Raw genomic sequence first — 26799 nt, 5'->3', positions numbered from 1 at the left:
GAATACGCTTGGTGTGTTTTCCTGCTCCAAAGACAACACCCAGTATTAAGCTATCACTAATTTTCATTAAAGATCACTTTGCTAATCAGAAATATTTTACAAAAATCAACATGACAGCATGGGATTATTTTTTTTAAGTCAAAAAAAAAAAAAAAAAAAAAAAAGAAAATTAAAAAAAAAAAAATTAAAGTACCGTGACTCAGGGATTCCAGCACGGCCCCAAAACTGCACAGCTGATGTTTAACATGGCCAGTGGATTTTTTATTTCTTTCTAAAACAGATTCAGGCTGGCAGAGTGGTCTCTAAATTCCAAAAGGAACATCTTGGAAAGGAAGAATTTCTTGGGAATTTTATGCTAAAATAGCAAGAATATGCTTGGTCTGTTTTACTGCTCCAAAACTCGGTATTAAGCTACCACTAACTAATTTTCATTTAAGACCTCTGTGCTAATCAAAGACTTAAAAAAAAATAACATGACATCATGAGCTTATTTTTTTTAAAGTAAAAAAAAAGAGAAATTAAAATAAAAATTTAAAAAGTAAATCTTCTTTTTATTTAGCAGAGTATCAAAGAAGTTTCATGCTTCAAAAATGCCTCATATACCTACGCAGCAATGTAAAACTTGGATAGCAAATAGAGAACTTTGAAAGAAGCCTCACTAATGCCCAGTTTGTCAGATAGTAATAAATTTTTCTTACAAAACACGGTTGAAAATGCAATATTTAAACAGAGTATTTACACAATGCTCAGCTGTGAGAAAGGATGATAAAAATTCCATTTACAGTTCTCTCAGCCCTGCGGTTTTGAACCCATTGTAATTATTTTCTCCTTTTGCAGCTTTTTCAGCTTTCTCCTGCTGGGACTGAACCTTTTTCAGAGCAACAGGAGTAGAATTTTTCCCCCAGAGGAAACCCAGGAAAGATCCAATCCTAGGCTGCACCTTGGATTTAAGGATCCAAAAAAAAAGCCCCAGAGCCTCCATAGGGAGCTGGAAGTATTTCAGGGACAAACGGAGAAAGAAACACCTCAAATTTAATTTCTCCTTTAAAACTGGACATAAAACTCATTTAAATCTTCCAAAATAACGTCCAATTTTATACAACAAACCCAAGGTTTGCCTCAAGTCCAGCACACCATGAGCTCCTACTCCACAAGGTCACATTTGGATTGCCACGTCCCAAATGGAAGCTCAGCACAGAAATTCAGGATTTTGGGGGAAAAACACTCAAAGAATCAGACAAAGACAGACCCAAGCTGAGGCAGTGCATGAGAATTGTCCTGCAGACCCAAACACGGGCACGGAGGAGCATTTCTGGCAATAATAATTTCTTTATTCTGCAGGATTTTGGATTCTCCTGGGTTTTTCTGAGAACTCCAACTGACTGAAACCAAACCACAGTGCCTGCAGACATCTCTCATTTCTGGTTTTTAGGACTCATCTGAATTTCACACCTGAAAAAAGTGATTTTTCACACTAAAAATTTGTATTAATCCAGGCAAGGATTCACTTCACTTCTTTCTGTCCAGGTTCTCCACTTCAGAAGGGTTTTTGTTTCAGTCCTTGCTTTGTCCTGAGCTTGGCTGTTTTTCTTTTCAGTGTCACAAAAGGATCCAGAATTTTTAATTCTATGACAAATCCACTCCGAAGATAAACATTTAGCTGATTAAATACATACCAACTCTGTTGAAAATCATTATATTATAATAAACAGTCCCAAACTGAAGGGGTGACTTCTAAAAATGAATTGCCCTCAAGGAAAAAGTTTCAGGGATTACTTTAATCAGTACTAAAATGCAAAAAAAGAGGGTTTAAAATGCACTTCCAGCATAGTTGCACACAAACTAATGCACTCAAACCAGAAAAAATCTATATCAATACGTGATATTTAGTGATTAATTAATTTATCCTTGGTTGAATAAGGACAGTTTTTTGGTTTTTGAATGTAATTCCTGGGGAAACAGGAGACTGTGAGCAAAACAATGATTATTTAATTTTGAATTTGAAGTTTGATATGTACTTTCAGTTTGCCAAACCAGTGAAGAAAAAAAAAAAAAAGGATTGTGACAGTGGTTGTGAAAGTTAAATTCTACCAGCAAAATTATCAAATACCAGCAAATTATCAAATGCTTCTAGGAGGAAAAAATGTCCTTGAACAGACGGAGATTTTTTTTTCTATGGAGCAATAAGGGCAGCAATAATTATAATAAAGTTAAATGCAGTTCAAAAATGCCCAATCTGCTAATCCTGAGCTGCTAATTAAACAGAGTGGATTGTGCAGCATTGAAAAAAGCTTGGAAATATTTGGGGAAAAGTCCACTTCCACCTCCAGAAGTGCTGCAGAGATACCAAAAGCAAACCCTTCTCTTTTCTGGATATTCAGAAATACCACTGGACTGAAACACCAAATCCAACACTTACCCTCCCACATTGGTTTTAATATCAAAATGTGTTATTATCAATATCTGTTAATATCAATATGTGTTATTAATAGCAATATGGCTAAAACAGGAAGGAAAAGAGGCTAAAACAGGAAGAAAAAGGAAAATAAGGAAAAGCCTCCCATAACTACAAAAAGCTCCCAGCTATGTTAATTTAAAATAATGACAGGAATATTCTAAAAGCAGAAGGGCAGTTTAAAATGTTTCCAGGTATTTCTAACAAAAACCTTGGAAATTCAAATAATGATTTTAATTTGCAGATCATACTGCTTATGGTAACTTTAGGAAAGTGCCCCTCTCTCAAGGGAAGCATAAAAATAAGAATTACCATTTGTTTTCAGCTACTGTATTTTCTTTTCCATCAGCAAATTATTGTACTGAGATCCCAACACCTAAAACACAGTTAAAAACAGGAAAATAACCAGATAAAAGTTCTCCCTGCAGCTGCTCCTGACAGGGAGCTGTGGTACACTCACTAGTCCTAAAACCAACAATTCCATCTTGGAAAGCAGAAATGTCTTCCAGACCAGAAAAATGCAGGGGTAATTGCTCACTTCATGTAATAAGTTCTGAAGTCAAAACATGCCAGATGCAATTTTTTATTTAGATCTTGACAATCGTGCATCCAAATACAATTATTGTTCCTTATCTTGCAAAAGAATTTCAGAAATACCTCCTGGAATTAATTTGTATCAATTCTGACTCCATGGAAATGCTGAGATTTGCTCTCACAAAACAGTTTTTAAAACTCCCTAGGATCTTAGAGATGTTTTTTAGTTCCTAAAACCTGACTTTATTCCATAAGCAGGGAACATCCAGGCACAGCTCTTAACATGAGACACCTCCAGCTGAATGCTGCTCTTCCTTGAAATTATTTTAATAATGAGACCAATGTAACTTTTTGTACTTCTATTATGACCTGTTCATCAATTGAATGGTAAATTACAAAAGAAATTGTGATTAATTTATTTGTTGCAAGTGTTAATATCAAAAAACAATCACAAAAAAAAAAAGGAGCCATAAGTGACTGGTTCAGTAATCCAAATGAATATCCATATATATCCATAATCTCTCTTTCTCTCAGAACATGAAAACAGCTTCATTTTTATTTCATTTCTCTGTCTGAAGTTGTTAAGGCATGGAATTCTGAAATTAAATCTATATTCAAAGGAAAAAACTGACTAAAAATTTATATGTGGGTTGTTTGCCCAGCAAACGTTTTGAGACTCAGCAAGCTGCGACCCCACTTCAAAAGACTTTGGTTTCTATGATCTAAATGATCTAAACTCCAAATTTAAGTTCTCACCACGTGCAAAACTCATAAATTTACGATTAATACTCTTAAACTGAAGAAAATATTCTTTTGCATGTTAAAATCTCCTCAGTATGGATCCTGCTAAGGCTTGGCTTTTACTATTATTTTAATTATATATTTATTCGGTTGTTTTACAAATTAAGAAGTATTTTTTGGAAGTAGTTTTTAAAACACTTCTCAGATAAATTCAGCAGCACAATTTAGTACAGACTTGAGAAACAACACACACTAGAGCAGGGAAGTGATTCTCAATAAAACAAGCTGTAAAAACCCAACGTTGTCCCACATTTTTCGTGAAACCATCGATCCAAAGCAGCACAACTTTTACAGCTAAAATTATGAGATATGCACATAACAACCAGCAGCTGTAGGGAATGCTAGAAAACGCAGTAATAAAGTTATTTTCTCCATGTTCAAGTCTTACTCCTTACCTCTGCTCTTCAGCTGTTGCCCCATTCCCCTCTCTCCTCCTCCCACACAGCCTCTGCTTTTTCATCTGCTATCACACCAGATCCACCAGCTCTTCCTCCTGCATTTTTTCTCTCCCCCAAAAAAAAAAAAAGTTCTTATCCTCATCAGTCAAGGAGCATGCTCTGATTTACACACTCCATGGAGAACTCTCATCCCAACTTTTCTCAGGGCTGGAGTTCTCTGCTCTCCTCTGGGCCTCTGGCACTTGACTCATGTTTATTATCTTGTGCATTTAGTAAGAAATGGGTAAAGAAATGAGATAATTTCTGAAACTTGAGGTGGTCAATATGACTAATGCACTCAAATTATACAGAGATTTAAATACTTGCATCGTTTTAAACATATTAATACACATATACAAACTATATATAGAATTATGGAATTATACAGGTGCAGGACCAAACTTCATCCCTGCTGTGGATCCTCTAGGAAATGCTGGCAGAAATAAAAGTGTGACCAGCTGAAATTCCTGAAATTAAATCACCTCATCCTGTGAAGAACAGCTCTGGATGATCTAACTGTAAAACACAGGTTGCCCTGATGGACCTTTTCACAGGATACTTTTCCTGGGAGAAGAAAAATACAAGTACCATGAAAACAGACAGCATGGGATGTATTCTGATTTTTTTTTTTTTTCTGAGAAAACCTTGCCTCGATATTCCTGTAAATCCTTTGTCATTCACATCACCAGTCCCAGTCCAAGGGAGTACAGTGGTTTATTGAAGTAAAACACGTTCTGCTTGTTGGGAACACCCACTGCAACCCCCCAAAAAAAAAAAAAAAAAAGAAAAAAGAGCTTTCACAGCACGCTTGCAGTAGGAACTACAGCAAACTTTCTGATTTCAGCTAACAGCTGCTCTTTAATCAGCTTTCCACTCTAAGAACTGCATCGTGTCAGCCAGACAGGCACATGCCAAATTCCACTGCCCCTGCACCTGGAATTTCCTGATTTCCTCAGCATGTCAGAAATCATGGCTGGAAATGAACTGTCAAAGGATGGACACAGCAATCCCCAAGGCAGCCCCTTCCCCACCAGCTGCTGGCACAGCTGATAATGGTTTCTTTGGAGTCTTTGCCCAGGGACACTCTGAGAACACCACGGTGACTTTTAAATCAGTAACTCCAGTGAAACTCCAATCTTCATCCTCCAGAGTAAATCCAGCTTGATAAACTTCAATAATAAACTCTGAGTTGTAGACAAGGTTTTTTTCCTGCACATTACTGGACAACTGGATTGTCAAAGGAAAAAAATACAAATTCAGAAGAGCTGAATGCTGCAAATGCAGTGTTTCAAAAGAATAAAATACAAATTATGAAGAGCTGAACGTTGCAAATGTGGTGTTTCAAATGAATAAAATACAAATTCGGAAGACCTGAATGTTGCAAATGCAGTGTTCCAAAGGAATAAAATACAAAAGTTCAGAAGAGCTGACTGTTGCAAATGCAGTGTTTCAAAGGAATAAAATACAAATTCAGAAGAGCTGAACATTGCAATTGCAGTGTTTCAAAGGAAAAAACACAAATTCAGAAGACCTAAATGTTGCAAACGCAGTGTTTCAAAGGTATAAAATCCAAAAATTCAGAAGAGTTGAATGTTGCAACTGCAGTGTTTCAAAAGAATAAAATACAAACTCAGAAGACCTGAATGTTGCAAATGCAGTGTTTCAAAGGAATAAAACACAAATTCATAAAACCTGAATGTTGCAAATGCAGTGTTTCAAAAGAATAAAATACAAATTCAGAAGACCCGAGCATTGCAAATGCAGTGTTCCAAAGGAATAAAATACGAATTCAGAAGACCTGAATGTTGCAAATGCAGTGTTTCAAAGGAATAAAACACAAATTCATAAAACCTGAATGTTGCAAATACAGTGTTTCAAAGGAATAAAATACAAATTCAGGAGACCTGAACATTGCAACTGCAGTGTTTCAAAGGAAAAAACACAAATTCAGAAGACCTGAATGCTGCAAATGCAGTGTTCCAAAGGAATAAAATACAAATTCAGAAGAGCTGAATGTTGCAAATGCAGTGTTTCAAAAGCAGCTGAAGTTTGCAGTTTTTTCTCTTTTGAAGAGCGATATAACAGGACACTTCTATTCCTCTTGGTTATATACATTTATTTATCTCTACATTTATCCACCTTACCCCTTTAATTAAAACATATGTCAATTAAATATACATTCTGCTTAGAAGTGGAGCTACAAAAGGAGCCCTAATGCAACTGTCAGACAACCACTACAACAATTTCCCATTGTGGGAAGGAGGCGTCATTTCTGAGCAATGGTAACTCGAGAGGATCTCACCAGGCTCCAGCTGATGCCAAGCCTGCTCTCATTTTCCCAGTCTCACTTCCATAAATTAGCTGCAGGCCCCATGGACATCAGGGAATCTTGAGGGGTTTTTGTTGTTTTTTTTTTTTTTTTAATGTTTGGAAATCCTCCACGTTTGTCAGATCTTTACCAGTGAGGTCAGAGCGGTGCCAAATGCGCCGTGTTTGTCACAAGTCAGGGATTCCTGCCCTCCAAAATCCCCCATCTGCTCCAGGGCAGCCCTGACTCCAAAAAGGCTTTATCAGGAGTGCTGAAACAAAATCCACACCCAGCCACTTGAACTACAGCCCTCACACCGAGGCAAAACGTGACACCTGAATTTGGATCAATCTGCCACCCAGGGTTTGGCTTTTTAAATTTAGATCCCCATCCCAAACTCTGAGATCAAACTGCAACTAAGAAAAGTCAGGCTCAGCACTGTGCTGAGTAACCTGTACTCAAAAAATGCTCAGGCTTGGTGCTGCTCTCTGCCATCTCAAGAGTGAGAAGTCAGCAGCAGACCGAGATCACAAATGTTTTAGATATTTATGACATAAGCCATTCTGGGGGGATAACGAAATTTTCCATTCTCTCCACTACAGAAGGAACATGCCTGCTGAAGAAAGTGGTTGTGAAGTATCATGCACACTGACTCAAAGCCAGCCTTGAAACATGAGAGAATCCAATTCCATGAGTGGCACTTTGGTCAGATGCCAGCACATCATAATTTCACATCAGAGTTAGCCCCACAGAAAGATTAAATGCTACTCGGTACAAAAGGCATTAACTTTTAGTTCTCACAGCACCATAAAGACCCTTTTTATGGAGATTGCTATAAACAGCATACTTTCTTTCACTCCTCAAAGCTTCCTGTATTTTCCAAATGATCCTCAAAACATTTATTGAATCAGCACATGGCCCAAAAGTTGTTTACAAACCATAATGCAAAGTAAGAATGCTGCTCATTATTATGTGCCTACAAATGTGCTTCATGCTTGTTTAACAGGAACAGCATGTTTGGTACCATCCTGCAGGAAGGAAAAAATTTGAAGTAGAGAAGTTTAAAATAAAGGCAATGTTTGCCAGATTTCCCTTTCCTTCTCCCCTAAATACATGGGAAATATTCTGAGGATAAGCAGCAAAAAAGGAAAAGGTATCTTTAACCAGCACCTGGAATTACCTGGCTCCACATTTGGAATTCCCTTCACCTCCCATCAAGATTTCTTAACTGGAAATGTTTTACTGTATTCTGACACTATATGCCATCGACTCCTGTGGAATTTCAAAGGCTGGTTTAAAACTGAGGAAATATTATACAGGGCAGTTGCTGAGATGTAACATGCAAAGATATTTTCATGCAAATCTATATACAACACACCGTGCATAAAATGCTTTCCATCCCTCCCCTGTTCTTCCCCTTGAAACCCAGCTCAGAAGTGTCCCCTGCTGGCAAATTCCTTCCCTTCCCTGCAGGAGACACAGGGAAAGCCTCAGCTGCATCCAGCTTTGGGAGCAGCAGAAATTCCTGGGGATTTGAAGAGAATGGCACCAGGAAAGTGGCTCAGCTGGGCAGGGACACTGCTCAGTGCTGGGGGATGCACTGGGAGCACCTGCAGCACCCCAGGGTTCCCTTCAGAACAGCTCCAGGAAAAAGGCTGAAGGAAGTTTTGAGAGTGAACAATTTAGGAGATAATCCAACCTCCTAATAATTGGAGAATTCCAGAATGGATTGGGTTGGAAGGGACCTTAAAGATGATCCCATTCCACCCCTGCCATGACAGGGACACCTCCCACTGTGCCAGGCTGCTCCAAGTCCAACCTGGCCTTGTGTCGCTGTCGAGGCAGGACGGGAATGAGAAGATTCTGATTTAGAAGGTTGTGAGAGTAAAACTCTTATTTATTCAAAATACACTGCTCTTTTATACAGAGCTCCACAAGGACCAAATTCATTGGTTTTGAAGTGAAAACAACCTACTACTATTGGTGCAGAGTGCTTGACTCACAGTGATAGAACTTAACTATAAACAATGTGAAAAATAAGAGAGATAAAGAATTATTTATATTCTTTCTTAGCTCTTTCCCAGGCCTCTGCTTGGCTAGAAACTCTCAGTTTCTTCCTTTGACTGAATCTGAGTCCTACAGCCCTGGGCACTGTCAGGGATCCAGGGGCAGCCCCAGCTGCTCTGGGAATTCCATCCCAGCTCCTGCCCACCCTCCCAGGGAATAATTCCCAAATCCCAATCTCCCATCCATCCCTGCCCTCCTTCACCTCAAAGCCAGATTTACAGGAGGCAGCACGAACAAAGCTCATTTGACACTCAAATCCTGTTTCCCACCAGGACAAACAATCTCTCAATTGTCCAGTTGAATTTTTGTCTCACAAATCAGTAAAAAGCCTTTTATAGTTTCACAGCCATGTTGCACTTTAGGGTTGGTTCAAAATATTGCCTCTGAACAAAAAGAAAAAAAAAATTCTTGAAAATTTTTCCTGTGACTTTGCCATTAGTTCTCATCATCTTCTCCTTGCCTTCTACCAGCAGTCACTGTTACTATTCTTGATATTATGGAATAATCAAGGTGGGAAGAGCCCCTCAGGATCACCCAGTGCCACCCCAGCCCCACCAGCATCACCCAAACCCTGTCCCCAAGGCCACATCCAGACTCCTCTGGGACAATTCCAGTGACTCCAAACCTCCCTGGGCAGCTCATCCCAAGGCCTGACCACTCTGCCAGGGAAATTTTCTGTCCCAATCTCCAACCTGAGCCTCCCCTGGTGCCATTTGAGGCCATTTCCTCTCCTCCTTTCCCTTGGGACACGGCAGCAGAGCCCGACCCCCCGGCTGTCCCCTCCTGGCAGGAGCTGTGAGAGCCACAAGGTCCCCCTGAGCCTCCTTTGCTCCAGGCTCAGCCCCCCCATTTCAGCTGCTCCTCTCAGGATTTGTTTTCCAGCCTCTTCCCAGCTCCATTCTCCTCCCCTGAACACAGGCAAAAGGGTTTTCTTGTTTGAGAACAAAACAATTTTTCAAGGTGTTAATTTAATGTCGTTCAGTGATCCAACCATGGCATCTAAGAGAGCCATGAAAAGGAAACCCTCAAACAGGATCTTGAGGGGCTGGAACACGTCCAGGCAAGGGAACAGAGCTGGGAAGGGGCTGGAAAACTCCTGAAAGAGCATTGGAAATTAAAAAAAAAAACCAAAAAAAAAAAAAAAAAAAAACCTGAAGTTGAATCTCAAGTCCTACAACACCCATGAATATGCATGGAAATATTTCAGAAACAATTGCCTCAAAATACACCCTGAAATCAGGGTTCATTATAGTGTTAGCTGAGAGTTCAAATTTCCCATCCTCAAAGGAAGATTTATTCAGGATAAAGAAACTCCACATTTTCTTGGCTGACATAATGGACCTGGAATTTCAAAGCAGATTATGCCACCCCAGAATCAAGAGATGGAAATCTGCTCTGGAGCTGATTCTGCCTCTGCTACTGAATTACTCAAATAGACAAAAAAATTTAGAGCCTGAGGAGTTTTTACTCAAGTTTTAAGATGAGCAAATGCATGGGTGTAACAATTCCTTAATGGGAATAATTAGCACTGGGACAAATCTCATTCTTCAAGGAGTAAATCCTTGGTTTGAAACCTACTCTGAAACTCCCGACACAATAAAACACAATCCTGGCATTTATGTCTGAAAAATTATCCTTGGAGACGGCTGAAAGAGCAAATATTTGAGAGTTTAAGGGCAAAGCTGCAGAAAAAATCAGATCTCTATGCCTGGAGCTGCCACTGAACACTTGGGTCCTCCCTCCCCACAGGGACACAGAATTTCCCTCTCAATTTGCTCAACTGCTCTGCAGCCCAGCAAGAAAAGAAATAAAAACAAAGATGCTGGGTTTTGGTATCAATAGTGGCCTCTAAAATTACATTCAACATCAAGTTGTGTAGATTTAATTAAGCTTTTAAGCAGCATTTTAATTGTTCTTCATTTCAACACTGCCTTTGGTGGTGTTGTAGCAGAATTCTCCTCGCTAAGATCTAAAATCCTTAAAGATGGACATGACCATCCATTATTCAGATAGCAGAGCTTTCAGTTGAATTGAAAATATAATATAATTCCAGTTCTGCTCATGTTTTGTTGGCTTTTTTAAATTCACACAGCAAGACTGTGGTTTTAAGGTCCATGAATTGGAAATCAAAATTTCAAAATGTGAATTCTGAGGAGGAAAAGAAAAAAAATTCCAACCCACCCCTCAGGAACAGCTTCAAATTCCACTGCAAAAGGCACCAAGCCTCAAAGAGTGGAGAGGAACATCTTAAATTCTTAATAATCACATTTATATCAATCAGCAGCATAGGTTTGATGGGATTATTAACAGCATCTCAATAATGATGCAGAAAAACACAGATTGCCAAGGAATTCAGGCAAAGGCAAAGTCAGGAGAAGCTATTTGTTCACAGAATAAAATTTAGAATTTTATTTGATGCCCAAAACGACCAGAAAACAAGTTTGGTGAAAATTCTGATAAAAGATGGAAGTGGCACCAAGGGAATCCCACAGAATAGGGGACAGCTCTGCTGGAAATTGAAGAACTCCCCAAACCAGCACTTAAAACTGAAAGAATTCTTCAATTACCCAAAAAAAACCCCAAAAACCTCAGTTCCATTTTTTCTTAATGAAGTAGAAAATACAGAGCAAACTTAAATATTATTTTTTTACTCATAAGCAAAGGAAGCTTGGGGTTCCTGAAATTAATTAGAAAAATCTGAGCAGGTGAGGGGAAACAGCAGTTTTTAAACACTTGAGCTGATAAGTCTTAGCAATGGTAAAATAATTTCTCATTATTTTTGGATCTGCTAACAAGACCTTGAGCTTGCTTGATCATTAATTGACTCATTCTGGTATTTTTATCATAGGGAACTCTAAGAAAATAATCCCAAAAATTGCTTGCTGGCAATACAATTAAGGATTTCCTCAAATAATTTACAATTTTGGTATCTCCTGGCTCTCTGGGAAAGCAAGGAGGCCTCTAGAGAACAGATGGATGGAAAAACAAAATAATTTGTGAGAAAGCTAAGCTCTAACACATTAATTATTTGTTTTAAAGTGCTCTCTGTTCATTAGGAACTGTACACACAAGCTGCAAATTCCTTTTGCACAAGAGTCTGGAATTTTATCATTGCCTAAAGGGAAAGACATTAAAACAATGACTACACACAGCAAAGCTACCATTAAAATATGTGAATAAAACAATAAAAATCACATGAAACCACATTAAAATGAATACAGTTTAGGAATAAAACAATTTATTAATAGAATTTATTATTTAAATTTTAAAAACTAATTGTGGTATAAACTTTAACTGAAGATTATACAGTTAAAATATCTTAACTTGATAGACTGCAACCCTGGAATATGCCACTAGATGGCAAGTTTGGATAGAAATTAGCTGAATTTTAATTCATGACACGTTTGAAAAGTCCAAAGGCATTGGATAGAAACGATCATGAAAAAAAAAAAGTGAAAGAGGAGAACAAAAATAGGAAGAATTCAATAAACAAGTCTTGTGTCTGGAGCACATTTAATAGAAGCCAAAAAGGTTAAACTGGTTTTAGTTTTGTTTCCACATTGCCACACAAATGGAGAATCAACTCACACACAATTTTGAAGTTATGTTTTAAAGAAAAACAAGTGAAAATCACAACTGAAATTGTTTTTTTAAAAGAAAAACAAATGAAAATCACAACTGAAATTGTTTTTTTTTAAAGAAAAACAAGTGAAAATCACAAGTGAAATTTTTTTTTAAGAAAAACAAGTGAAAATCACAAGTGAAATTGTTTTTTTTAAAGAAAAACAAGTGAAAAACAAGAGTTTCTATATTCCTCACAATTCTTCAGAGCAGTATCTCACATGGAGGAATGCAGCACTGAGAGCTGACATTTAAATTACAAATATTCCCAGGAAATATTACAACATCCTCAGGAATCAGGGTTTTCCCTGTGCCTTCCCTATTCCCTGCACTCTGCTCTTCACCATTTCCATTTTCTCTTTTGTTGCCAGCCCGTGCAGAATGTTTCATCTTGATTGAAAAGAAAAATGAATCCTGTCTTTTAAAGCAGTTCTTTCTGTGGCTCACTACAGCCTTCAAAAGCAACAGCATTAAAAAGTTCTAAACAGAAATACAGCAAATAGAATAAAATTAACCCTGCACAATTCCCCTCTGGTGAAATTCAGAACACCTTCTAGCAGGGAACAAAGCAATGATGGATTAAAAATGAAACTTTTGCTTACCTGAAATATCTGTTGAAAACTCTTCAAATAAAAATATCAAGGTTTAAGAGAACACTGATTTTCCCTGGCAGGGTAAATCCCAGCTTACCTCATCTGGAGAGAGCAGATAAATGGGTGTTAATTCAGGAATTGCACTCAATTCACAGCTCAGCCCAAGGCAGGTCAGGATCTCCCTGAGAACTTCATATCTCTTGGAATTGCTCATTTTGAGCAAATTAAAATCCTCTTCAGTTTGCACATCCATGGAATTGATGTCCAGCTCCAAATGGGCCTGGCAGGATATATAAAAAAAGAAAATCAGTTTCCAATTCAGGGATCACAGCTGTCAATACACCACAATTTCCTCTGAAACCTACCTAAAACTTCCCTTCTTAATAAACTTTTTTTGGAGGAGTTGATCAAACTTGTATTTATCAACTTAAATTTATTTAACTTCCTGCTTTTCAGGTCTGCCAGAACCAACAGCAAGGTTGGTCATATTCTGACTTGTACATGAGCAGAATTCCATTACAATTAAAATGGCATTGAAATTGGCATTCCATTAGAACTGAAATTCCATTAAAGTTGAAATTCCTTTAAAATTCTATTAAAATTGAAAGAGCTTTTTAGAAGTTTTAGAAGGTATGGAGAGCTCAAGCAAGTCACATGAATTCAGTGGAAATGAGTGCAGATAAAGAAACCCTTCTGCCTAAAAAAGTTACTTGCTCACCTGGTGGAAAATCACTCCTCATGGTTGAAGCAGATGCTTAGAAGTTGAAATTAAATGCAAGAGGAAAAAATCCTTCATAGACCTTGTTTTTTACTATTTTTTTTTCTGCTTTGCCTTTTGTGTTACAAAATATTTCAAAGCCCTTGAATGTTAAAACCCTGGTTTTACTGAGAATTTGGGACTTTCTGTGCTGCCAGCACTGACCCCCAGGAGAACACTGCACTGACCTGAGGCCATGGAGAAGCTTCCAAAATTCAATAATAAAACTGAGATTACAGGTGTGGAGTTGGAATGGAAGTGTGTGATAACACAGGGTGGAAACTCAGAGTTGAAGGGTTTGGAATGCAGGAATAGATATAAAGCAAGATGGAGGTTTTGGGGTGGAGGCTGCTCCTTCTTCTCCTCCTTCTCCATGGGTTTGGGTGGTTTTGTGCAATTGGATAAAAAAGTCCCCATTGCAGACTTTGAGTGATCAGTTATTGGGTTAAAAGTGAAAATAATTGAGGTGCCATTTCTTAATTGGACAGTTGATCCTTAAAAGGCCTTGCAGAGAGAGAGATGGGCTCCATTTTGAGTTTGTTGGAGTGAAGTGCTGCAGAACTCAGGGTTTGTGAGGCTGTGACAGAGACAAGAACTGACAAACACCTGAGTCCCAACAAGAAATTCCCTCTCACACATTTAATACTGGCCTTAATAAAAAATAAAAAAAAACCCACCAAAAAACAAAAACAAAACAAAAAAACCCACATACATACACACAAAAAAAAACCACCCAAGGAATCCACACTTGTACTCCTGCAGATTCCTTTATTGCTATTAAAGAAAGCCCTTCTTTTTGTTCATTTCTTCCACTTTGTAATATTTAATTATTTTCTTTGTGTTTTATGTATTTTTATTGAAATTCAGGGAAATGAATGAGTGTGGCTGCCCCTGGATCCCTGGCAGTGCCCAAGGCCAGGTTGGACATTGGGGCTGGAGCAGCCTGGGACAGTGGGAGGGGCCCCTGCCATGGCAGGGGTGGGACGAGAGAATTTGAAGATCCTTTCCAACCCAAACCATTCCATGATTGTAAAAAAAATACATTGAAAAGGAGGCAGGACACACCCACCCACCAGTGGAGTACAGAAAAAAGGGAAACAAACCTGCCAGAATATTCCATGGCTGATGTCACTGCCTGGAAACAATAAGGGCTTTTCAAATCCAGACTGGAAGTCATTTAGAATTATAAAATGTCACACTAATCCTTTTAATCTGATTTTTGAAGCTGTGCTCTGATGCCCTTTTCTTTTTCCTGGGGAAAACCTCTGGAGTATTAAATTTTACTACAGCAGGAGGATCAATTTAAAGGGTGCAGCAAAGCAGAACTTGCAGAGACAGAATCAAAGCCATGTTCTAGCAGCACTTGGGTGGCAGAGCTGCCTACAAAAAAAGCAATAAATATCCTCCAACGTCTAACAGAGTTCCCAAAAATCCAGCAGATTTAAGTTGATAAAAGGCAAAAACACTTCTAAGAACCCCCTGAATATTTCTGAGCTCTGCAACTGCTACAAGAGTCTTGATACCTGATCCCTGAGCAGTTAAATTTCAGTGCTCTGGGCTCCTGAGAAAGTTCCCTACCTAAAATATTGGTAAAAATAGTACCTTTCATGAAGTTGGTTCATCTTTTCTATTCCTTAACTTAATCTTGAAAAACAAATCTTGCTCTGCTTTCCTCAAGGTGTTTGGCAGATTTATTTTCTAAACTTTATGGTACCTCTTGTCAGCCTTTCCATCACTCCAAACTTTAGCTGGGAATATTTAAATCATTTCAATAATCAGAGACCAACATTTACCCTTCCATGGAAGCTTCCTCACCCATTATCCAGAAGGTAAAATGAAGAAAAAAATACTATGAACAATTGAACTTATTTGTTCCATTTTATGAGGGCCTTCTTTGGCTGTTTTGGTGGTATTTTTAACCAGAGATCACAATACCATGATACTGGAGAGGCACCTACTTCCTGGCATATTATTTTTAAGTGGTTATTAATAATTTTGGTTCATCCTAGACTACCCCAATTCCACTCCCCAGATTCTCTGAGCTATTTGATAGGTGCAGAATATCAAACATTTAAACCTTTAAAGCCTGAGTAAGGACTCAGGAAACAAAAAATGTTTCTAGCAAGGTTTATTCTGCACTTCTTGCTTTGCCAATTTTTGTTTTTGTAAGTAAGGATTTGGTGGGATTTATTTCCTACCTCCCAAAATCTGCTCAAACTGTATTCCTGTACAGGCAGAAAGGGAAAGCTCTGCTCTGGAATTTGACAAAATAATGGGATTATTCTGGGAAGGGATCTCTGGAGATGAACCACTGGAGATGAACCCCTGCCAAGGCAGGGTCACCTGGAGCAGGTGACACAGGGAAGTGCCCAGGTGGGTTTGGATTGTCCCCAGAAAGGAAGACTCCATCACCTCCCTGGGCAGCTGTTCCAGGGCTCTGCCACATCCATGGAAGGAAATTTCTCCTCAAGTGGAGGTGGAACTTTCTGGGGTTTCGTTTATGACCACTGCTCCCTGCACTGTCACTGGGCACCACTGGGAAATCTGCCACCATCCTCTGGCACCCCTTGGAGATATTTCCATGGATTAATGAGGGAAATTCCTGCTTCCTGCACAAAACTGTCCTTTGTTTTACCTTGCCTGATCCACACACACCTGGCTCCTTGGTGAAAAAAAAAAGAAGTGTTTTCCCAGCAGTGACTTCTTTAACACCAAGCGAAACCCACCCTGCAATTGGATCCCTTCTACATCCAGGACATCCATTTACACCTGGGAATGGCTTCCCACTGGGAAAGGGGAGATTTGGGTAGAATATTGGGAAGAAATTCCTGGCTGGGAGGGTGGGCAGGGGCTGGGATGGAATTCCCAGAGCAGCTGGGGCTGCCCCTGGATCCCTGGCAGTACCCAAGGCCAGGTTGGACACTGGGGCTGGAGCAGCCTGGCACAGTGGAAGTGTCCCTGCCATGGCAGGGGTGGCACTGGGTGGGCTATAATGTCCCTCCCAACCCAAAGCATTCTATGATTCCACACCTCCCCTTGACAGGAACCCCCAAGAGCATGCAATGGGAGCAATTTTTCAGGACTGCATGAACAGTACCTGGGAAAGGATGGCTTCTCCTCCACTGCTGCCGTGAGTCAGGTGCACCATCACCGTGTCTTTAGCAGCATTATTCAACCGACTCAACACCTTCACTCTGCTGCCATCTCCCTTCATGCCTTCCTCAAAAACACAGCCACTGACCAGCAGGCTCAGCTTCACCTCAGTGCTGTCCTTTTTGGACACCACCAGCTCGTGCACAACCCTCCTCAGTTTGTTTTTGTGCTTGATCTGCACGCCCCCGAACGTGAAGGACGAAGAAAACGCGAGAATCTTCCCCCCTTTGGCCAGAAATGTCATGAATTGCCTGTGGATGTCCTCAGGAATGGGCTCCTCTGTGGCAATGAGCAGCAGCAGGGAGTTGTCAGCCCAGGGGTCTCTGAGCACTTGCTCCTGGTGCAGCTGGTACACGGTGTAACTCTCGGCATCGATGCACCCCCCGAGCACTGCTCTCACCTGCTCAAACCTCCCTTCGGCAGCCTCAGAGCCCAGGTAAATCAAGATATTGGGGGGTTTCCCAGCCAGGTTTATTCTTTTGATTCCTTTTTGCAGACACTCGTGCTCCTTCTCCTCCCTGCTGCTGCTGCAATCCTCGGGAAGCTCTGGAATGTTTTCTGCAGAGGCGGATTTCACCGACTCAATGGTGATGTCCTCCAGCTGCTGGCACTCGTGGCAGCTGAAAACGTGCAAGCTCTGGTGGTCCCCAGCTCCTGTCTCCTCGTGCTCCCTTTCTTCTTCCAGCTCAGATTTGTCCCCCTCAGCTCGTCCTAGTGCTGATTTCCCAGCAGGAGTTACTGCATCCATGTCTGTGCTTTTCTCTTTCACCGATGGTGCCTCCTGTGCCAACTCCTTCAGAGCAGATTCCTCTAAATGCACAGCTGCAAAAGATACAGGATACCAAAAAAAAAGGGGTTAGAATAATGAGATTTAAAGGGTTAGGATAAATATCATGAACAGCAGAATTTCATTTCAGTACAAATGCCCTGTAACAGCAAGAATTTCACTTATTTGACACAACAAATCCTATTTCCCCCCCAGAACAGCACAGATTTGCACTCATACCATAAATCTAAAGACAAAGCAAAGAAATGAAAATACCTCTGGAAAAATGCTGCTCTTCTTAGGAGGGCAGGGTTTAAAATTGCTGCTGTTTTGAAATAAACTATTTTGAAATAAGCTAATAAAGAGATGGTATTGAGTAAGACAGATATTGAACCACGTCCCCTGCACTGCTGAAGGCTGCAGATAAAGGTTTGGCACAAGAAAAGGGAGTAAAAAGACATTTGAACAGATTTCAGTCTGAAGAAAGGGAGAGAGAGCAACCCACAGCAAGATTTGGGAGTTAAGAATCCAAGGGAAAACAAGAAAATGAGAAGAACTGTTAAAAATTCCCCTTTTCCCCTGAAAATGATAGAAATTTGAAGAAAATTCAGAGGAAATACAAGTGAGAAGAGAAGAGCAGAGATGATTATTGCCAGCATGAAATGTGCAGAGCAAAGAGGAGAATAAATACTTTTCACAAGGGAGGACTTCTTCAGCTGCTGAGCCATGAAAACACTTCAAGGCAAAACCTGAAAAAAATTGTACTGAATCCTTCCCCACTCACACACAACCAAATCAATTTATTATGCTTTTAATCCAGGGAGAAACTCCATTTAACAAAATTTTGTTAATCCAACTTCAATCCCCTTCCTTATTATGAAACTACATCTCCTTTGGAGCAGGAACATGAAGCAAGATTTTTTTTTTTTTTAATATATTCCAAGGGAATTTCAGAGCTTCCAACCTCTGTTCTTCCACCCAGAGCCTCCCCCAGCATGTTCTGGAGCAGCTTCCACACAGCACTGGAAGCAAAAGGTGGCAGAAAACATTTTAAAAAGGGACTGACTGGGACATTCTCAGCTTCCATCCTTCCTTGAGGGATTATTTATGCAGAACAGCACCCAGAGAGACAGAATTTCCCCTCAGATTCTTTTGGGAGAATATTCCTGTCCTCTTGCACTTCAGTAAATGTTGTTGATTTTGTCATTCCTTTATTTCTGCCTGTGCACTCTGACCTACATTAAAAAAAACAGCAAAGCAAAAACGAACCCCATTAAAAAAAGGCCAAAAAAATCCCAGCCCAATTTGTTCTCAATCCATGTTCAGCTCTGAATACACTTTAATTTCAAATACGAAAAAAAAGAGAACATTTGCCTAAAAACTTCCAGCTTTGGGGTTTTTTTTGAGTTTTTTTTTTTAATAGATTTGTTAATTATTAGACAAGACTTGAATAAAGTATTTTCTAACTTCTGGTTTGGAGCACCCTGGGATAGTGGAAGGGGTCCCAGCCCACAGCAGGGGGTGGGAATGGATGATTTTTAAGGTTCCTTCCAACCCAAACCATTCCAAATCCTACAAACTTAAAGCAGAGCTACAGAGGGATCAACCTGGAATCCCAACAGGAAGAAAAAATATGTCAATTTTTCAGGTAGGTATTAAAAAAAAAACTACGCACAAAGTCCTAAAATAACCATAAACCAAAAAAAAGTTGTGCTATTAAAAATGATCAGGAGGGTACTTACAAACAATCCTGTGTGGCACCATCCCATTCTCCATCTGCAGCCTGTCTTCCAGGAAGGCTATTCCAAGGCTACTGAAATTATCTACACTGGCTTCAGCAATTAACTTAAAAGGTTCACCAGGTTTATAGGCCAAGGGTGAACAAAAGTCTGACCACTTCACAATCTAGAACAGAGCATATGGATGGCTTTCAGTTGGGAAAGGTTATGGAAAAAAATCCCCAAGTATCAACAATATTGCGAGTTTGCAAGAGGAACTGCAGGAGAATTGAAGAATTTATTGGGGGGGAGTTGCCTTAGGCAGCAAAGATTGAGCCCTGATGGAAGAGAACAACAGCCACAGCAAGAGTTGGGAGCAAAGTGGGAGTACAGAGGAATTATTCCCAAAGATCAAGGCTCTGAAAGATCCAAGCAACAAAATGGCAGCAGGGCTGCAGGAAAAAATTTATTTGCATTTGTTTCTTTCAGCACAAACTCCAAGCAAGAATGATGATAAAAAGAACAAAATTAAGCTACAAGGGTTTAACAAAAATTATCACAAGCGTCATGAGGGTTCAAGATGTTTATCTACCTCAAAAATTCCTTTTTTCCAGGAAAGAAACATTGCATAATAGGACACACAACTGGATACACAAACCACTTGTTGCCCCATGAAAGAGTTTTTAGAGACCTGCCTTCATGACCTAAAAAAAATCAGCCTTTGCCACGTTCCAAAGCATGGGGAGACAAAGTGCAATTCCCTCAGAGCAGCTGCAGCACCTTGACACCTCTTCCATGAGGTTCAGCTTTCATCACCACACACCAGATGTAAAACACTGACTGAAGGCAGGAAAAACTCATTTTGGATGCACAAACTGAGGGTGAGCTGTCAGTTACTCTACTTGTTCATAATTAGACCATCAGCTAAATTTACCTTTTTATTTACTGCAATTAAATGGCTTGCACACCATCCAAGAGCATCCAGCTGCAGTTTTTGATTTTGTGGGATTTCCCAAGGGAACAAGAGGACAGAACAAACAACCCCAATGGTTCTGTCTCCTTTCTAAGTTATTCTCAAAGACAGTTTCTGGTGAGTAATCAGCAAACCCAAATGACACCACATTCAGTCACACAATCCCAGAATGGTTTGGGTTGGAGGAACCTTAAAAATCACCCCATTGCCAAACCCTCCCAGGGCTGGGGCAGCTCTGCAGGTGGGCTCTCAATCCATGGTTATATTTCTGGCCTTTGGATATTGAACAAGAAACCTGGCTGGGTGTTTTGTGATCCATGATTTCTGCTAAGCCTCAGTGAAATATTCCCTTTCCAAGAGGAAAAAGGGAGCAGTGTGTGGGGCTTTACCCCACTTGGGGGTTAAACCCCAGCTCTGTGACACCAGAGCACGTCCCAGCTTCAATGTGACTGCTGGTGGTGGAATGTGAGGGACTTAGAGAGTATTTAAATATCTTATTAATTTAATTACGGAGTATTTAAATATCCTTTCTTACCCAAAGAACAGGCACAAGTAACACCCACACCTGGAAGCTGTGAGGAAGATCTGTTGATGTGCTTGATCTTTCTTCTGTGGCACCGAGTAAAATGTAAATTATTGCTGCATAGTGCAAACAAAGTGAGCCACGAAAGTAGCTCACAAAATAAAACCCTTGCCAAAACATATGACCCTGAAATCAGGCAACAAACCACTGGCTCCAGTGCAGAGCAAAAACCCTCAGGAAATATTTTCCAGCTTTCCTGCTACAGTTCCAAATCAAAATTCTGTCAGAATAAAGGATGAAAGGCCAGCTCTTAGCAAGAAATGGGACATTATTTATACTCCTGTGTTCTGAGTCCCCCTCATTTTCACCAGAACACTGACAGTCCTACAAAAATTGGCTTTTCTGGCCAGAAATTCCCCCAGGGGAAATGTGTTCCCACAGCCCCTGGCTATGGTGACGGCCAGAGGTACTAAAATTAAAAGCATTTTACTGTGTTCACACAGAACAACAATAAACAAAATAAACCTTTCCTCTTTAGTTTTGGATTTTTTGCCTGGACTATCACTTTTGAGCTTCCTAAATCAATTAGTAATGTCCACATAACAATGCAAAATTTTCCCTCCTAAGGAGAATGAAAGCAAACCCAAGAAGATTTTAAAAAACCCAATAAACCCCCAAAAGAATAGATAATTAGAGCTTCAATGCAGATGTTTTTTGTGGATCTTTCTGCTACGAAAAGTAGAAGAAAAGTAAAAAATCTTCCATTTGAGCTGGCCCAGGTGCACTCTGAGACAAGAAGGAGGGCACAGCTCATTTATCTCCAGAAGCAGAGCCCACCTGGATGGATATAATAAATAAAATAACATCATTTCCAAACCAGCTGATGCAGGTTTTCTCTAAGGAAATGTGGAATAAGATTTGAGCAGAGAAGGTCCCACCAAGCTCTGGGTGCCTCAGATCTCTGTGAAGCCCAGGATTTCCCCTGGGGCTGGACATCACTCCTGCCCCACAGGCTCCAAGCCCATGCTCTGTTCTGCAACTGGCAGGGGGGAAAAGCTCCCAAAATCTGATTTCAGCCCCAAACCTGGAGCTGAGCCCATTCCCAAGCTGTCCTCCCACCCCTGCCCTCAGATAAATCTGTTTGCCAACCCCCCTGCTCCCCATGTCCACTGCTGGATCACCTCCTGCAAAAGGTGACCTGGAGAACACCAGATCCTTGCTGGAATTAGGGTACAGGGAATATCCCTTTGTTTGTTTTAACAAGTTCTAAAGAAATCTAAAATTCTTAGGAATTTCCTAAAATGCTTAGGAAAATGCTGGTTTTAGCTTTTGTTTATGGAGAGGGTTTTTAAGACTTTGGGATGAGTTAGAATTTATGAGTGCGTAAAATAGAGAGTAGTATAGTTCACGACAGGGGAAAAATTTAGTTTTGAGTTTTTAGTATGGAGATAGAAAAAATAAAGGATTTTGGGTGTTGTTTGATCTTGAATTAGAATTTATGAGTAAAATAGATAGCAGCATAGCTTATCAGAATTGTATCAGAATACTATCAGATAGTAGTATAGTTTACCAGACAGTAGTATAGTTTATTAGAATTTATGTGTAAAATAGATAGTAGTATAGTTTATCACAGGGTGAAAAATCTAGAGTTTTGGGTTTTTAGTATGGAGGGAGATAGAAGACAAAATAGAGGATTTTGGGTGTTGTTTGATCTTTTTCTTCTTCTTGATCTACTTTATTTTCTATTGTGTTGGTGGTATAGAGTGATTAGTTACAGAGAGCTGTAACACAGATGTTGTGTGGCAGCCAAATAATTAGTTATTGGTAGAAAAGTAAAAATAAAGTACATTTTACGAGTAAATTAGATAAAACAGGTTTAAAAGACCTTGAAACTGTACATTTTGTGACTTTTTTTGCTGTCTTCTCTTTGTATGCTAAGTCTAGTGTAGACTGTGTGTAGAACTCCTGATAAGATAAAAAATAAACAACAACCTGAAGACTAAAAATATCTTTTACACAGATCCTCACCCAGGGAAGCAGCCAGGCCATGAGCACCTGTGGATGTGATTGCCTGGAACCCCAAGGAGGAGCCTGAAATCTGATTCCAGGAAATAAGGGTGACACGTGGCCCTTTAGGGACACCCAGGACAGCACCTCATCTGTGGGAAATGGATCTGTAGAGAATTCTTGAAAGTTGACAGAAAGTTCACATAGAACACAGCTGTAGGTAAACTTTGAGATAAGAAATGCTGACTTTAGGGTTTAAATTAAAATTAAATTAAAGGTATCAAAAGAATTAAGCCCTTTTAATGCTGCTTTAAAAATTCTCGACAAATCCATTTCCCACATTTATCCCAGCCTGGGGCAGAGCCTGGTTTGTGGAGAGCTCTGGGATCTCAGCAGGCAGCCCAGATGTTTCACTACAGCCTGCACAGACACATCCTGACATGGACATCTTCCCTTTTCTCCTCTTCCCTGGAGGCACTGACATCCATCCCTCCTCTCTCACAGCCTTCCAGGGCCTAAAGGGGACTTAACAAAAAGCAGGAGAAGGATTTTCCACTGTCCCAGGCTGCTCCAGCCCCAGTGTCCAACCTGGCCTTGGGCACTGCCAGGGATCCAGGGGCAGCCCCAGCTGCTCTGGGAATTCCATCCCAGCCCTCCCCACCCTCCCAGCCAGGAATTCCTTCCCAATATCCCACCCAAACCTCCCCTTTCCCAGTGGGAAGCCATTCCCTGGGTCCTGTCACTCCATTCCTTGTCCAGAGTTGCTCTCCTGGAGCCCCTTTAGGCTCTGAGTTCTCCCTGGAGCCTTTTCTTCTCCAGGCTGCAGAATCCCAACTTCTCCCAGCCTGGCTGCAGAGGAGGGGGGCAATTCCCACCCACAGCCAGAGAAAAAATGCTACTGAAAAATCTCAAAATGACTCTGGGTCTGTTTGAAACACAAAATAGAGCCAGTGATCTGAATGAAGCAATTCCCTTTTTATTGCCCGTAACATCACAACCCATCTGTACCCCCTGTCATGCAAGAATATAGAATACCTGTTCCCCTTTCTATGCAAGAAACAAGGAGAGTTTCTCACCTCCTTTGACGAGTCAGGTCCTTTCTGCAAGTTCTCTGTCTGAGCAGAAATGCTTTCTGTCACAAAAGCAATGTGCTCTGCTGGCAGCAGCTTCTCGGGGTGAATAAAGGGAGAAATGAGAAGCACACTCCACCTGTTTAAGTCATCAAGGAACTGAAAGAAAGGGGAGAGGAGAATAAGCCTGTGTAGGAAGCAGCTGATTTAAGAATTCCTTTTAAAATTATGCCCAGCTTAAATTCAAATCTGACCCTCCAGCCTTACAGGAAGGGTGATGATTATTTCACGCTCCCCACGAGACTAAAAAAGGGATAAAATTCTGAACCACCACAAAGGAAGGCTGAAAGTAAAACTGAAAGTGAGAAGCCACGTTTTTAGGTCAACTCAAATTTCAGCTTTACAGGAAGGGAGGGTGGAACACAAACCCCTGAGCCACGGGCAGCATCCCTCATTCACCTCATCCTCCTCTCCCATCCACACTGAACCTTGAATCCTCGTGAATCATCAACATTCCTCATCCACTAGGAAGCTCATAAAACAGAAAGAATTCATTCAGAATCTATTTTTTCCCCTAAGTTGTTCCATTCATCATTCAGCAGATCACTGGATCAAAGTTTTCTTCATTAAATTACAAAAGATTCCCTCTCTTGCCCTCGGCAAGGAACAAATAACACTCAAAACCTGGAATCAGCAGAACAAGAAATATGTTTGATACACCTCACAGCTTCTCAGGAAAATATTACATCCATTTTTAATTTTTGCATTGATGTTGCATTGAACTTCATTTGTCTGACATATTTTTAAAATGGTAACTATTAGCAATGTGAAAAATGCATATTTTATGATTGGCTTTTCACAAATATTACAATGAATATTGTATGTATAATCTTAGAAAGTTGTGCTATATTAATTCGCTTAAGTAGTGTGTTAAATATAGTTTTAAGTTCCAACATAATGTTAAAATAGAGTCTATGTATGTGAAGAGAGGTTTTATTTTTTTAATAAGATACTCACTTCAAAAAACACCTAAATCTTCCAAAAGAGAAGAATTTATGGCTTCTGATCAGAAGAAACTAATTTCTTCAAGCCTTACTCAAACTCAAAGATGCCATCAAAATTAAAAGAAACAATTAACATACAACAGAGTTTCTTATTTTAAATGGAATGTATACATAACCATAAAAGATATATAGATATGCAACAAGTGTATTGTTTTAAGAGTAATTCCTTTGTTCACAAGGCATGCTTTTCATAACTTAGTGTCTGAGAGCATCCAGACGCTAATAATGCTTTTTATTATCTTATAATTGTCCTAACTCTAACCTTTATTACTCTAATTATATTACTATTTTTATAACCATTTTATTATTATTAAACTTTTAAAATTTTAAAAGCCAAATAATTAGCATTTTTCACAAGAAACAACTGTTTTGCTGTGGGAAATAGTAAAGGTAAGAAGACTTTTAGAAAGTTGTGAAAGCAGGTTTTAGAAACAGAAGTAGTATAGAACTTAGAGTTAGCTGCAGTTGCAAAGTCTGAAAGTAGAAAAGTTACAATAGTACAGTAAATAAGGACATAAAACTATAGTTTGAGTTTTAGGTTTGGTTAAGATAGATTTTAAGATTGTAGAAAAAGATATTTAGTAAGACAGTAGAAGATTTTAAGTTTAATAATTGTGTATTGTTAATAGGAAGTATAGAAGCAAGTATTGTTCGAAGTAGGTATACATGTGTTTATTTAGTAATTGCCTAGAATAATTATCTGTAAGTTTTAATAATATATTATTGGTTTAAAAGTTTTAAAAATGTTCTGTAATATTATAAAGAAATGTTTGGTTGTTGTTAGTAAGATGTGAGTTGTTATCTTCCAATTGTCTTAATTATGTAATGAGATTGATGTTGTAATAAAGCTCAAAGAACATGTCTTGTTTGTGTAAACTTCTAACACATATGCTGCTTCCACAACATCCTAAAAATCCTCTTACCTTTACTGTTTCCCACGTTTTCCTTCTGCCACACCAATAATTCCATGTGGAAGCAGGAAAGAATTCCCCTCTGGCACTGAATTCTAGCACTGAGTGTGCTCATCAGTGCACCCCTCCAATGAAACCCCGGAATATTGAGGGGGCAGCTCACTGACCCAGCCACCCTTGGGGAGCACAGAAGCTGCACAAGCAAATACTGAGAAAGTGAGCTGACCTCAGGAAGTTTAAAGTGCCTTAAACATCCCATTTGGCTAAAAATCAAACCAAAGAAAAAAGCCTTTACAGGTAATTTATGACTGGGTAGTGTCTTAAGCGAGCTACTGATCACAGTCCAAGCTACTGAGAGAGCAAAGGAGCTTTGCTGGCTGCCCAGAAGCAAAAAGAAAAAAAATCTGAATTAACATTTTTAACATTTTATCTCTTCAGAGAGGATGTGAAAAGCTCCCCAGTGATGCAGAGCCAGAGCCCTCACACTCAGCTGCAGCACAACAGGATCTGCCCCAGAGATTTTCAGAGTCAAATGCTGTCACCACGTATTTTAAAGAGACAAAAACATATTGAATAACAGCCCTGAGTCCATGCCAAAACTTCATGCCATTCCCCAGAGGGCTTCCCCAGCTCCCAATAAACACCAATAAACCGAGCAGATTATAAAATCAGTTTGCATGAACAGCAATGCAGACAGAAAAAAATGTGCTGGCTGTGCAGGGACTGAGGAGAAGCTGTTTCAGAAATGAGCAGGAGTGGAACAAGCAGCAGAAATAAACTGAAATACTCCTCACAGAACAATAATCCAGGGCAACTGAGGCAGAACTCCTCTAAACACAGCTTTGCTTTGGTTTTGAGGGCTTTATTGGAATGTGAATTAGGTATTTCACTTGGCTGTGAAAGATTCTGAGTTTGCCACCATCACTCTTGAGTGTGAAATAATCTGTTCATTAAATAGCAAAAAAAAATAGTTTTAAATAGAGCCAATTCCATCAGCATTTCTAATCTTGTTTTCCCCTCACTGCAAACGTTCTCTTCACT

The 26799-nt window shown here is 39.7% G+C and overlaps 1 protein-coding gene across 8 annotated transcripts in view; it reads right to left on the bottom strand.

The window, feature by feature from the left end:
- The window catches only part of HLCS (holocarboxylase synthetase), a 157972-nt gene that overhangs the window by 117053 nt on the left and 14120 nt on the right, over window positions 1-26799 (bottom strand). For all 8 annotated transcript variants that reach the window (XR_014957232.1, XR_013339545.2, XR_014957225.1 and 5 more), the window contains 4 exons: window positions 23790-23942; window positions 19235-19397; window positions 16671-17548; window positions 12914-13096 (listed from right to left, as the gene is read on the bottom strand). Coding sequence is in view for 4 of the 8 variants with exons in the window: in XM_085587226.1 (XP_085443352.1) it covers window positions 12914-13096; window positions 16671-17548; window positions 19235-19397; window positions 23790-23942 (1377 nt within the window). In the remaining 4 variants the exon portion in view is untranslated. The remainder of the gene's footprint in view (window positions 1-12913; window positions 13097-16670; window positions 17549-19234; window positions 19398-23789; window positions 23943-26799) is intronic.

Source organism: Lonchura striata, chromosome 1 (genome assembly GCF_050655825.1).
Source record: "Lonchura striata isolate lonStrDom1 chromosome 1, ASM5065582v1, whole genome shotgun sequence".
NCBI lineage: Eukaryota > Metazoa > Chordata > Aves > Passeriformes > Estrildidae > Lonchura > Lonchura striata.
The sequence above is the reverse complement of the archived record's forward strand: the minus strand, read 5'-3'. Positions and strand labels throughout refer to the sequence as shown.